Source organism: Vanellus vanellus (assembly GCF_965231255.1).
Source record: "Vanellus vanellus genome assembly, chromosome: 3".
Lineage (NCBI taxonomy): Eukaryota > Metazoa > Chordata > Aves > Charadriiformes > Charadriidae > Vanellus > Vanellus vanellus.
Genome location: NC_138907.1, coordinates 54,173,433 through 54,187,337, shown reverse-complemented (window position 1 = coordinate 54,187,337; position 13,905 = coordinate 54,173,433). Strand labels below are relative to the sequence as shown.

Below are 13,905 nucleotides of genomic sequence, written 5' to 3'. Positions count from 1 at the left end.
TCTCGATGGCTTGGGCAGGAGCTGAGGTGCAGGTGGGAGGGATGGGCGCCCAACCCCTGCATGGCAGAAAGGTGGTGGGCAGGCCGGGCCTGCCTGTGCCCACCCGGGGCTGAATACCCACCCGACACGCGTGGGCCAGCTGAAACCCGCCCTGGGTGCAGAGGGACAGCCTCAGAGCTCGGCACCTCCCCGAGGAGAAGTTTTCTGAAGGCACCAGGTGAGCGCACGCAAAGCGCGGGGGATGCTGCGGGGAGCGACAGCCGGGGCGGGTGTGCCGGGGCGCGGAGCCGGGGCGGGCAGCGGGGGCCGGGCGGGCCGGGGCGGCGGGGCTCCGCGGAGGGGGTGGGGGGGTGGGGGGCGGAGGGCCGGCTCCCGCCTCCGCGGGGCCGCCCCGCTGCAGTCTCCCGGCAGCCCGGGAGGAGGAGACGGCGGGGCGCGCAGGAAGCAGCGGGGCAGCCCCGCGGAGACGGACGCCGGGCGGGCGGCAGCTCCGGCGCCCCGCCGCTCCCGCCGCCCCCGCGCCCCGCGACCCCCGGCCCCATGGCGGGGTCCGCCGCCCCCCGCGCTCCGCCGCGGCCCTGGGCCGCCCTGCTGCTCCTCGCCGCCCTGCTGCCCGCCGCCGCCCCAGGTAGGCAGCCCACCCGGGGACCGGCGCCCGAACCGCGCACCTGCCGCTGCCCCGGGTTTGTGCCGGTCCCTCCGCCGGTGCCGGGGGCGGGCGGCCCCGCCGCTGCAGCGTTGCCCTCCCGCTGGGAGGCTGGGGAGGGGGACCCGGGGGGGAGGGGGGGTCTGCAAATCCGGGGCAAGCCCCGGCGCCGAGGGTCTTGGGGGAGGGGGGGTTCCCCCGCGGCTCTGGGAGAGCGGGACCCGCCGCAGGTGAGCCCGCCGCGGCTCGGCTGCGCTTGGGGCAGCTGCGGGCTGCAGCCCGCGAGGGCCAAACGTGAGCTGAGGGCAACGGAGGGCTGCTCGCCTCTCGCCCCTGGCCCGTGGCTGCCCTGTTGCCGCTGGCACCGGGTGCTGGTGGTCCCTTGGCCCCGCCGGGGCTCGGCTGAAGAGCCCCACTCGCTCGGTTAACGGCGTTGACAGCGCGCAGCCCCCGCGCTGAGCATCTCCGCTGCAGGTCAGGCGGGATCCCTCTTCTCGTCATTCCCGCCGGCGGATCCCGTCGGGATCGGACCCTGGATCAGCCCGGGCGAGGCCGGGGCTGCTGCCGGGATTCCCCGGGCCCTCAGCCTCTGCTTTCAGCTGCTCTGGAGGTCGGGTCGTGGCGTGGGGTGGCAGATCTTCCCCGTCCTGTCCCGCGGGGAAGCGGTGTGCGTTAACTGCAGCCGTCCGCACCGCGGGCAATGCTGCGTCCCGGGTCTGTCACAGCTGGTGCCCGCAAGGTCTTTGCGCCGGAGCAGGGCTAGAGGCAGGGCGGAGAGGGACATATGGAGGCGTTTCAGCACCAGATTTGAACTGCCGGGCTTACAGTGGCCAGGGCGATAGGGGGACACCTGCTCCCTGGCTCTGGACGCAGCGGCTGCCCCAGCCCGATGCTGTAGCTGCAGAGGATCCAGTCAAGGACGGTAACATCTCACCCCACGGGAGCTCAGGGCTGGGCAGGACCTAATGTCACCTGCGCCTCCTGGGGCGCTTTAGTGTGCAGCTAAACAAACGGGAAAGATCTGCTTAACCTGAAACATGGAAAAGATCTTCAAGCCTGGTTTGGAGACCCCACACAGCCCTCTCTCTGTGGGCTGCCGGAGGTGTGTGGCTCGCAGGGTGCACCGTGGCAGAGTAGCAGCAGACTGTGTTTGCGGGAGGTTGAGCGCAGCGCAGCTTTGCTGGCAGGTGCCCATAAATCCACTGCTGTCTCTCTTTCCGTGACGTGCTGTGCCCGTCCAGGTTAAGCCTGGGATCGCTCTCCTGGAAGCGGGTTTGCAGTAGCGCTGCTGTGTGGCGGTGGGGAATGGAGGGGGATCCGGATCTGCTGTCCCTGGGGCTGCCTGCTGGCAAGCAAGAGGAGAAGGAGGGAAGGGAACGGGGGAGTTTGTGTGCTGATAGCATGGGAAACATGCATGGGAAATGTCATAGCCTGTGAGGAAAAGCGTTAGCTCTTGAGGACAGGCAGGCTTTTGCCTCTCTGGCTGTGCAATGCCTAAAGTGATTCTAGGGGAGTCTGAAACTTTATGGATATTACATCCAAAATTTTCAGTACAGTCTTTCTTCGTTTGCAGTCCCACACCAATGTGCTGTAAAACCAAGCCAATTTCTGAACAAACCCAAATGTCTTGGCATAACGTTACACAGAGCGCTGCGTGTTTCCCAGCTAAGGACCTCTGGAGTCCACCAAAACCTGCTGGAGTGGGAACGCTGTGCTGTTTACCCCCGGAGGGGCCATGCAGGAGTTGGGTGTGGGCTGCACACGTGTTCCTTGTCCCTGGTGGTGTGCTGGCCACCCTGTGTGGGCACCACTTTCCTTCTCCAGTCCAGGGAGTGGTTTATAAGCCACTAAACCCAGACAGTCCCCCAAGGAAGTGCAGTCTTGGGCAGGAGGGCTAGCGGGTGCTGGAGTCCTTTCTCAGGGGATAAAAGCTATTGCTGAGTGCCTTTGCTGCCTTTGGGCCTGCTTCCTCATCTTCTAGCCATGATTGAAGTGGTCCCTTCCCATTCTCCTTTTCTCACCTTTCCAGCATGCACTCTGTCCAGGTGACCTGTCCCAAACTCACTCTGCACTTTGGAACTTTTGGCTGAGCGCTGTGTCTGGGAGATGGGGAGGCTGACTTGGCTCAGCGGAGGGGCTCTGGCAAACAGAATGAAAGAGCCCTTCATTTTTTGTCTGTGGAAAGAAAGAAAAGACGTTTTTGCCAGTGAGGGGCTGGCATTGGGCTGGTGCTCTCATTGACTTTGCTTCTGTTTATCAAAATGGAAAGTCAGCGTGGAGACTGTGCCCGGGGTTGCTATGTGCAGTCTCTCAGGCCAAGCAAGCGTAAGAGAAGGGTGTTGTGCTGGAGCCAGTTTAGGAGCAGATCCCATTTGTGTTTTGCCAAGAGAGATTTTTGTTGCTTGCAGCCAGATCCCGCATGTGGAAGGATATAGAGCACATACTGACAGCAGAAAGCAGACCTCCTGTAGAAACCCTCCTCGGTTCATTTTATACAAACAATATTTAAGCACCACCTGTGGCCAGTGGGAGAAATTTGGGAGGAACGTTAGGAAGAGACTGAGACAAGAGCCTTGCTGACAGCAGCAGTAACTCTCATTTTCCCTCCTTGTCTAGACTGTGTGACATAAACAGAGAAAGCAGAAGGATCTCCAAGGGAATTTTCCACTTCATTTAGTTCTAGGGAATGTATCTTCTCAGTTATTTAGGACAATGCTGTAATGGTCCTAAATGTATAGCTCTGTACCAGCCTCTGGTTTTGTCAGAGGTATGAAAGCCCTTGTGCTGTCCAAGTCTGTAATTCAGTCTCTTCAGACAGCACATGGACCAAGGTTGGCTGGACATGCGGTTAAGGAGATGCTTTCCAAAGCTGAGCTATACAGAAAGAAAATAGAGGGGGACCTGAGTAGATCATGGAGCAAAATAAAGACGTGGCATGCTTTCTCTCTGCCTGCAGAGCAAATGGGATCTTTTCTGTATGATCCAATGTATTGAGTGAGCATTTGTATGCCCCAAAAATATAGCTCTTTCCTCAGACACATTCAGTGCTCAAGTGACATAGACATTTCTCGTGCAGGGCACTGAAAGGGTAAATGTGGCTTCTGACTCTCAAGATAACTGAGGTTGGACTTCATGTGTGCTGCAAATTGTAGGTAGCCACCCGCAGGTGGTTCGTTATCTTCAGATCAGTGAAGCAAAGCAGTGCTTTCAGTAGGCTCAATTTCTGGTGCTCTTCTAGGACTCATGATTTCTCCAGCTGGCAGCTGTGCCACTGTGTCACCCAGCTCTCTCCATCACTAGGGAAGTACTCAGGTGTGTGGCTAAGGTGGCATCGGGATGTGCTGGCATCAGGCATTGGGTCTTCATCAGGCATTGGGTCTTTTACATTTACACTACTGCAGTTCAGGTATAACCAGGACCGGAACCGTTTCCTGACCAAAGACCTCCAGAGTGACCCTGTGTTTGGTAGCCTGAGTGTGATCCCAAATATTCAACAACCCGCAGTCAAACCATCACCCCACCCCCACCCCCCCCCTAGTTTTGAAATGTCAGGATCCACTTACGCTGTTTAACGTTACCTCTCTTCACAAGTTAGTATTCCTTAACTCCCCTCCTTGCCTGCCCAAGCGCACCATTTGTAACTAGGTGCGTGCATGTATCAGGAGAACACTGCCCACTTGGCTGCATGAGTGATTTCTGCTGAGGGGGAGGAGGGAGCGTCGACGTTTAGCTGTGCCTCCCCTAGACCGCTAACGCACTCAGCAAGTGCGGTGGTCACTTCTCCAAAGGGAATGGCGTGGACATTGATGTGCCTTCCTCTCAGGAAGCCCCGTGCTAATCTTTTCTCCCCGAAGCTGCAGGCGGCCTGGGCTCTTGAGTGGCCTTGAGAGGGCACTCCCAGCCCTGCAGCCTCTGCCCCCATCCCTCGGGCAGGTACCAGAGCTCCCTCTTGTGCTTTTCTCCCCCCCCCAATTTTGTTTGCTCGGAACTGGGTGTTTTTGTTATTCCCCAAGATGAGGGATCGCTTCACCTCGGCAGCCCGTGCCCCTGCCTGGCATGGGGGAGAGGGGTGAACCACCCGGGTGTGAGGCAGTGAAATCCAGAGAGGAGCAGCAGGGCTTGAAGCTGGGGAGATCCTTTCTCTCTGGCTGATGAGGAGCCCAAGTATTTTGCTTCCCTGTGGGATGTGAAGTCGTTCATGTGGGAGTTGGTCATTCTTAATATGTACAAATTTTCACTATGTTTGCACTGACACCATAGCTTCCAAGGAGAGGTAAGGCTTATGTCTTCAGGGCAGTAAAGGAGTGATGGGTCTCCTGAAGAAATGGGAGGTCGTCTGGAAGATCCTTTGCTGTGCGTAACCCAGTATAAAGCCTTTGAACTCTGATTTACATTTTCTTATATGTGTTCGCTATACTGCCGCTTATTCTGCTGCGCTGTTGGCTGCAAAACCTACAGTCTGTGTTGAATGTTCACAAACTGCAGTGCCAAAACAAGCACTGCCAAGATCAAGACAGTGGCTTAAAAAGCACAAGATTTAAAAAACAAGAGCTGCTGAGATATTTTGCTTTGCTGTCTGTTCTCTGAGTCTCTGGGACACACGTTTCTAAGCTTCCCTCCACAGCCTGGATGTCTAGGGATTGAGAGGGACAGTATGGTTTAGCCTGCTTCTCCACTGCCTGCCTCTTGCCAAAGGGGCACTTAGGCCAGTGAGGGGATTTTGCACTGACTCTGTACCTGGATAGATGGACTCCTGATGCTCTCATCCCAGCTGTCGCATTAATTTGTGTGTTTATTTACTCTTTCCAGCCGTGTTTGCCTGCAGCACCTCCTTAGTTGGATTCATTTCCTTTGGGGATGTACAAGCACCTGAAAAGTGTCGGGTTTCCCTGGTTCCTCTTTAAACTGTAGACAAGCTTGTAATGAAAAGGAACTTTTTCTACAGTGGACCACATGGTTAAGTGCTTAGCTACTACACTGGTAGCAGAGTTAACAAGACCAACATCCAGCAGTGTTTACAGGGTGGCTCCTCCATTGCATGGTCTTGGCTTGCCTGGGGGGATGGGAGGTTGTGCTGACAGCTCATGTGCCTCTGGTCCCCAGCAAGACCTGTGCAGGCTGCTGAGCTCCCTCCGCCTCCTTCATCCTGGAGGGTATCCTGGTACCCACCTCTCTCCACACCTCTCGTCCCATGTCCTGCCCTCCTTCTGGGTTTCTGACACACGTTGCTCTGCAGACACCGATTCCTCTTGGAAGGTCTTCTCTCCTCCTCTGCCCCTCAGAGTTTCTGCAAATGTATGTTACAGATTCAGCATGTTTTGTACCGTTCTCAGCATTTTCAGGACGGTTAAAATCTATGTAGATTATATTGTACACTTCCTGAGCAGCAGTCACCAGACCTCACTCCCATCGAATTTGTAACCTCTAGCCTGCCGTTAACTCTTCATAAATTACATCTGCGCCGTGGGACGTGGGAGCTCTTCCCATGTGCCAGGTCGGGGTGTGTACCGTGGCTGTGTCACACCCCTGTGCTGTGGTAGGAGCTGAATGTGCTTCGGTGCCGCTGAAATCAGTCGCTGTGTGTGGCTCTATTTTGGTGTAGGTGCTTGCATTTGGCAGACTTGATCTATATTTAAGGCAAATAGGCCCAAGGAGCGGAGAAGCAAGGAAAGGCAGAAGAAATACCCAAGTCATGTAGAAATTGTATGCTCTAAACACAGAGCTTTTCCTAAACAAAGAGAATTTGTTAGTTACATCAGATGAAATACCGAAATCCTCTTGTAAGGAAGTCAGTCCAAGCTTCTCCTCGCCCTGGAAGAAAACCTAAAAGGTACATCCAAATTTAACTATGTATGTATCAGAAAGTGGTCTGGAGAAGCGTGCGTTTTAAATTACCCCTCTTCAGTGAGTAACTTGATCATCAAATCAGCTCTTCATTAAACAGAGCAAATTACCCTTTGAGGACTGTGGAGTGTGTTCATATTTCGTTGTTCCAGTGCAGCTATTTCACTCTTAGTCAGTCATCAAGTCCTCCTGGGCATCTTGCAATGGTCCTGGTTCCAGCCAATCTTTCCGAGTGTTGTATTCTTCTGGCATTAAACTGATTATTTTTCCACTGGAGGAGTTGGTCATTCTTAATATATACATCTTCTGTAAAATAAGAGGCAACTCTTCAAATGGCTATTTGTCGTCATGTTTACTGTATAATTGGCTGCAATATTTTGGCTGAAACTCTTTTTTGGGAAAAAGCGCAGAACTGCTGGTGGAGCTGGAATGTTAGTTTTTCCTTGTCTCTGAAAAGAAGACAAAAATATGAGAAATTTAATAGCATAATTTGTTGTGCTATTCTGTAATGAAGTGCTTTATCCCTCCTCTCACAGTGGCGTCCTTGGAAGGGCATACACGGTGGGATGGGGTTTAGTTAGCAACAAGCAACAACTACTGAGTTTATCTTAAAACTCCCGCAACAGAAAGCAGCAGATGTGACTGACAAACCATGCTGCCGTGGCTGGTGGCTCGCGATGCCCAATGGCCAGCCCGAGCTCTGCCGCCTGCCTGGCCAGCCCTCGCAGAGCCCCCGGCTGCTCCCGCTGCTGAGGGAGGGGAGCATGGGAGCAGCACCCCGTGCCCACCCCTGCCGCCCCTCTGGCAGCCTGAGGAGACCTCACGTTTTCAGCCTTGGGACGCCAGCGTTTGTTTTTACCTGTGCTGCTGAGGTCCTTGGGCCAGCTCCGAGAGCACCACGGCACGCATACCTAACGGCATCAGAATCCCACCCCGCATGAGCCGTTGAGCTGCGCTTTCGCGTTGTCTGAATGTCTTTCCCTTTCATCACCTCTTGAAGCCATGCCATTTGGTGACATAATTGCGTGGTCTTTAGCATCGGATGCTTTGCAGATGGCCCTGCAGCTCACGCACGGAGAGGCTGTAGTGGGGTGAAGTTGACGGCGATTTGGGGACTTGGCAGAAGGCTTGCCGCACTTGAGGAGCAGGTGCTCTGGGTTATGTGCTCGCAGCCTTACTTGTCTGTGTCAGCTGAGCTTCACGTCGGCTCTCTCCTAGCTGCGCCATTGGTTTGACATTTCTGCTCTCCCAAAGTAAATGTATTATAAACAATGTAAGAGCGAATGGCAGTGATGGAAAGGCTCCATCTGGCTCAGCTGGACTGAGACTTCAGGTTGTAGAGACTTCAGGACTGAGATTTCAGCTTGTATGTATGTTTAATATATGTATTTGGTATGTGGCTGAGGTCTTATTCCTGGGGAGGTGGGCTGGGCATCAGAAGACCTAGTTTCATTCATAGGTCTGAGATGAATGTTCGAAGTGACATCTCACCTTTCCTGGGCTCCATTGGCCCAGTTTTAAAAATGGGTTGAGTGTTTTTTCCGCGCCGTGGTGCTGGAGAACTGCCCAACCTAAGGTGCTGTTCTCTTCTACTTGAAACTTTCCAAACAAGAAGTTATGGCTTTTATTATCTTTTGTGAGATGCTCAGTAATACCTCAGCAGGGTTTTATCAATCTTCAGTAAGAGGCTGTTGGGTTTGCCCTGTCATCGCACATTAGCATCACTGCAAAGCAGTGAGCTGACTGTCCCCTGAAGTGCAAAAGGGTACATGGGATTAAGTTCCCCTCTGCGACTCAGGACACAAGTTCTGATGCTGTCCCTGCTGTAGACCCCATCTTGTCTATTGTGTGTTGTGCCATGATTTGCGATAGTCTTACACACGCGCTTATCTGCTGTGTGTGGTGGCACTCCCTGGAATCACTGGACACAGCTGAAGGAAGTACATGCATATTATTTTGCTGGATCAAACCTGCAGACTGATGTGGCTTGGTGTCTGCCTCTCCAGTCTGGGGATGTTAATCTATCTGTACCACAGAAAGGGGATTGAGAATGAATTCAGTTTAGTGTTCAGGTCACATTTCTCTGGTGAAAGAGACTGTGAGCACAGGCTTGGAGAGCTGAAAATGTGGAGCATCCCAGCTTTCCATTTATTCCAGTCATTAAACTTCAGAGTCTACTTGGGACTTTTTAGGAAATTACTTTTAATTTCTGCTTTTTGTTGACATACGTGTCCTGAGCTTTGGGATTGCAATGATTTGCTATCAATCTAGATACTTGCTATGTTGTAGGATCTTAGTGCATCCTCGGTGGTGCTGGAGCCCTGCTCCTGAGTCTCAGGTCCAAAGCTGTATGTACGCAGAGGAGAGGGGAAGAGCTGCACTTGGGAGTGCGTGGTTGTAAAGACCTGAATATCTTTTCCCACCATGAGGGCCCACCAAGAAAGCACTTGAAGTGTCTGGTGCTTGCAGACACGGAAGAAATTTCTCTCTTCCCAAAAAAACCAAACCCAACAAAAAATGAAATAAAACAGAAAAATAAGCTCTTCTGTGATGGCATAGCTACAGTATTGAAAATCTAGAAAGTCTATACCTTAAACAGCAATATTAGCAAGCCAAATTTTCTTGTTAGATGTGTATATTAATGTATTTTTTTGTTTGCAACGCAATGAGTGCTGTGCCAGAGCACTGAGTTCCTGTTCTTCACTCGTTATGGCTACTGTAAGGCGAGTTGGCCCTCTGAGATCTGGAGCGCGTGCTTACATCGAGGTCAGGGGAGAGCTCAGCCGGCACCAGGTACGTCTTCACGAAAGGCTGTCCCAGTCTGGACCAGAGCTCTGGGTTTCAGTTGCTGAGTGCAAGGTAATACCTGTTTATTGCCACCAGATGTCTCAGGCCATACGTGCTCCTCAGCTGCCCTCCCAGCAGTTCAGTCCCCAGCGCAGGACGCGCCATGCCCATGGAAGTGCTGATTGCTGAGGGCCGGACACCTCCGCTTACATGCTCGCTTTCCTCTGCAAAAACAGCTCGGGGAGGTATGATGAGTGGTATGAGACATTGTGTGGTTCTGCTCGTGTTTGGTACCACGCTGTCCAGGTCGGGCTGGAAACCTGCAGCTGATGATGTGACGTGGGAATGGGAATGAGTGTGAAACCTTGGAGGGGTGGAAATAGATTTCAGACCACCACTTTAGTAAAGTTAAAAAAGAAATGGCTGTGTGTTGGCCTAAGTCTTTCCTTGCAGTGGTGACAGGCCAGCTGTCCCGCGCTGCGCTAGCACAGCGCTACGCAGGCAGGCTGGTGTGGGCATGGCTGCGTCTGCACAGCGATGCAGTGGGAGCGTGTCTGGTAGAGGATGGTTTCCACACCCCCCACTGGGAACAGAGGGAAGCAACCATCCATATGTGATGTCAGCGGGCAGAAGGAAATAAAAGAGAAAAGGAGTCTTTCTCTAGCACCAGCAGGGAGAGGGGAAGGACGTCAGCCCAGTGGAGAGAGCTGAAGTGAGAGCTCACATAACTGATGGACCTCAGGGTCTGGTGGGGTTTAAGCATCAGAGTAGCTGATGAGTCAATATGGATGTTTCTGAAAGAAGAAGGTGTGCCTTAAGAGAGGGGGCATTCTTCCCACCATTCTACCTGCTGCAAGTTTTTTCTTGAGACCAGAATAAGCGGCACAAGCTGCTAATAATTGCAGTAAGAGTGGCAGAAACAGACACTATGAATCCCAACATAAGAGACTCCATAAAATTAGCCATAGGGTTTGCAAGACTTTTGGCAATGAGAAAGGAGCCATTTGGCTTTTGCAGTAAGAGGGGCCTCTTGCAAATATATATTTTAAGCTGCTTGTGCTGTATAAATATATATATATTTTAAAAACACACTTTATTATGGTTACAAGCAGTCCTTGTAAAAACTGAGAAGGCAAATAGTGAACCTTTGAAATGTCTGCAGGAGCTTTTGAGTAATTTGGGGCCCCTTTGTATGGAAGGAAATCCATGTGTTTCAGGAAGCTTTGCTGCTCTAACAAAATGTTTGTGCTTCTGAACGGTAGCAGATGGCCAACCCAGAAGATGGTAGCAAGTTGCTTAAGCTACTTGTAAAGCAGTGCAAATTTCTGTGCCTTGCTAGCAGGAGCTAGCCTTGGTTTGAGGGATCCAAGCTAGGGCTTTGTCTGCTGTCACTCTAGGGCTGCTTCCCCAGTGTTGGCCAAACAGGACATACAGATCCATAACTATGTTGAGCAACATCTCCTTGTGTGCTATGCAGGTCGAGTCGAAGCACTGTGATAGTAGAAGACGTTACTGTCACAGAAATAAGAGTTGATTTTCAGCAGAACCTCATTATAGGGACTGGCCAACCGTGGTGACTGGATGTTCAGAGCTCACAAGCAAAGCAGGCAGTGCCAAATGGGTGTTTTAGCATTTGAAAACTTCACTGCTTCTGAACAGCACTGGTGCTAGCTCAGTGTCAGAGGGTCACCTAGCAGCAGTCAGAGACCGTATGGTATCAATACACCCTTTCACTCCACCTCTCCTTCCAAATCTCCCACTTTGGGTGTTCAACCAAGGTTACACGAATAACACAAAATAGGAGTCCACGTGCATTGGTAATGTATGGCTCTGGCGGGCTGCTAGCTATGGCACGTTAAAGATTCTGGAAGTCTACCATGGTCCTTCCTGGGACTTGCTCTCCTGATCGTTGCTGAGGCTTTGTTGACACAAAGGGTTGATTTTCTTCCCCAGATGTCTCTCTTGCTGTATATCCCACTGGTCAGGGGTGCTCTGTGCTGCGTGGGGAAAAGCTGCAAGTTTTGCACCTCAGCATCGGAGGCCAAACCATCAGTTGCTTTGTAGATATTTGTATGTTCAGTTCTCGATATCCCTGGGCTAAACCAAGGCAGATGGCAGAGGTTTTCTTTCACAAACTTGCAGAGCTGTGAGTGCATCTTGTCGATACGTTCTGCTGCTTTTCAAGGGTATTAATTGGGTAAAATCCTTGCTGACCGTCCCAGCTGGTAGTTGACAGACCATGATGTGCACACTGATGTGGTGATTGCGGGGAGCTGCTGCCATTTGCCTCGGTCACGTCTGCTGAGCTGTGATAGGACTGGTTATAGAGTAATGTGTAATACAGCCCGGGGCTTGGCGTGAAGACATTGCTTTGACTATGACTGCGGGGGTTTGCTTTTCGAAAATGAAATTAAGTAAGAAGGTTGTTTATCGGTAGTGAAGATCTGTATCTATCCTTTTCTTATCTGAGCCCAACCTAGTGCAGAGCTCCCAAGAAGAGCAATATTATTCTGGCCATTTCCTTGGCGTGAATTTTATCTACTATCTATGAGTTTTGAACTTTAGGAGACGTAGAGTGTGCGCTGCCAGCTTCCTTTTCCAGGGTACAAAGCTATGTATGTACTTGCTGAAAGATCTTAAATAAATAATACTTACTTAACAGTAAATAATCTACAATAAATAATGTGGAATAAAGTTATTTAGAAGAATCAGAGCTGGTGTTATTTCAAGACACGAGTTGTGAACAGTTTTATATTACAGGTAGATAAATAATGTTTTAGTGGTTTTTATTTGCATTTTTTTGTGAAGAGGAAGAAGTGAAAACTCTGTTATTTTAGGATGTACTTTTTCCAGTCCCTACGAAGAAACTTAATCTCTGAAAGCTACTAATGAAAGAGCAGAGACTAATGTTGAGCTGGCGTTCTGCTCTTAGCAAAACTGAACCTTGGGAAAGTCTCAAACTTTTCTGATTTATGAAGGGTTTGTAATGTGAAATAAAAATGGAGAATTTTAACTTTTTTTTGTTGTTATTCAATGCATGATGAAACCTGAATTCCTGCTCTCTGACTTTGCGAGTCTGAGGCATTTTTGGCAGTTTCTAGTGGAAAGTTAAGCGTGCACTTCAGCTAGAGATGGAATGGAAAGACTTCACATAAACATGTGAATCTCCGGTAGATTAAAAAATCTGTGCTACTTTATAGGGTAAGGAAGCAGGTTTAGATATATTGAGGTGGTTTTAGAGAGAGGTGTAAACCAACCCGACTTCCCCCCTGCAAGTAATCCAGAGCCCTTAGGGACGATAATTTGGTGAAGTCTGTGGTGTGCTAAAGGAATGAACCAAAACCGGAGCCACAGTGTCCAAATTGCCAACACTTTGGATCCAAAGCAAATCTTTGCTTCAGAAATGTCTCACTGACACCTTTTTTTTTTTTTTTTTTTTTAAATCACAGTTTAAGTACCTAAAGAATATTTGAAACCATGAGTTTTTGGCTAGTTGCAGCTTGGTTACCAATTGTTACCATTTCCACAAATGACTGAAGCAATCCATTTGATGGGCGTTAAAGTGCCCAAGATGGATGGGTTTTTCAGAAGCTCTGAAGAGTGGGGATGTAAAGGTGGCTGAAAGTTGTCATTTCCCCCCAACAACCCAGCACCCCAAATCACTACAGAGAAGGTTAGGATTTGTCTCCTGCTTTGAGGATCTGCCATAAAGTGTCCCAGCAGCCAAAAGCTGAGCAGGGTTTGGAAGGAAATTAGGTGTTTGAATAGGGGTATTTCATTAAATGAAACTAAGCACATGAAGTGAATAATATGAACTAAGCATATAAAGCTCTATGCTTTATGGATGTGGGTAACCACTGCTTGATGAGGTTGGAGTGAATGCCGGTGCAGATAGAGAACTGTGCTGCCTGCTGTGACTTTCCATAAGCCTCGTCCATATTTCCCATCAGGATAATTATGGACAATGTTTTCTTCAGCCTTTGAAGGATGCAGGGCCTCATTCTTCAATTGACTGCCTCCGTAATGTGCCATGGTTTTTTATAAGATTGCACTAACGTGAAAGCAGAGCAATGGAGTGAAGATTTAGTTCATAACAAGTAATCCAGGTGCACAGCATAAAGATGCTGTCACGGTTTGGTTAGCCTCCTAACGAGCAGTGCAATTTTAGTAGGTGTGTTTTCCTCCCTGGAGATCTATGGCCATACCTGCAGGGAGCAGGGCGGAGGTTGGCTCACAGGAGTGCATGCTCTAACTCCGGCTTGTGTCCCCTGCCAACCCACTTCAAAGCTAGCTCAGGCCGCTGGGACGCGGGGAGGGGGAGCAGTGGTGGAGGGGATGCATGACAGCCTAGAAACAATACTCTCTCTTTTTTACTACCTTGCCTGTGGACATCATTTGAGGCCCATCTAGAGGGGAATAGGCTCGTTCCCCTGCAAGCCACCTATACAGGGGTGAGAATAAATGTGTGTAGGCTGCAATGCGGTGACTTCCAGACACAGGTGCCATGTCTAGACTGGGCAGAGCAGCATCATGTGAACTCCATGCTGGTGTCAGTGCTGGAGAGAAGGGCTTGCGATCCTGCAGAACGCTGGGTCACCCTTCCTCTCTAGCCATACCTGTGTGGGCAT

General features: G+C 50.9%; 1 protein-coding gene across 1 annotated transcript in view; it reads left to right on the top strand.

Moving 5' to 3' along the window:
• Window positions 1-540: 540 nt before the first annotated feature.
• The window catches only part of FNDC1 (fibronectin type III domain containing 1), a gene marked incomplete at its 5' end in the record, with an annotated part of 72,840 nt that continues 59,475 nt past the window's right edge, over window positions 541-13,905 (top strand). The window contains one exon of the mRNA XM_082481094.1: window positions 541-628. Coding sequence (XP_082337220.1) covers window positions 541-628 — 88 coding nt within the window. The remainder of the gene's footprint in view (window positions 629-13,905) is intronic.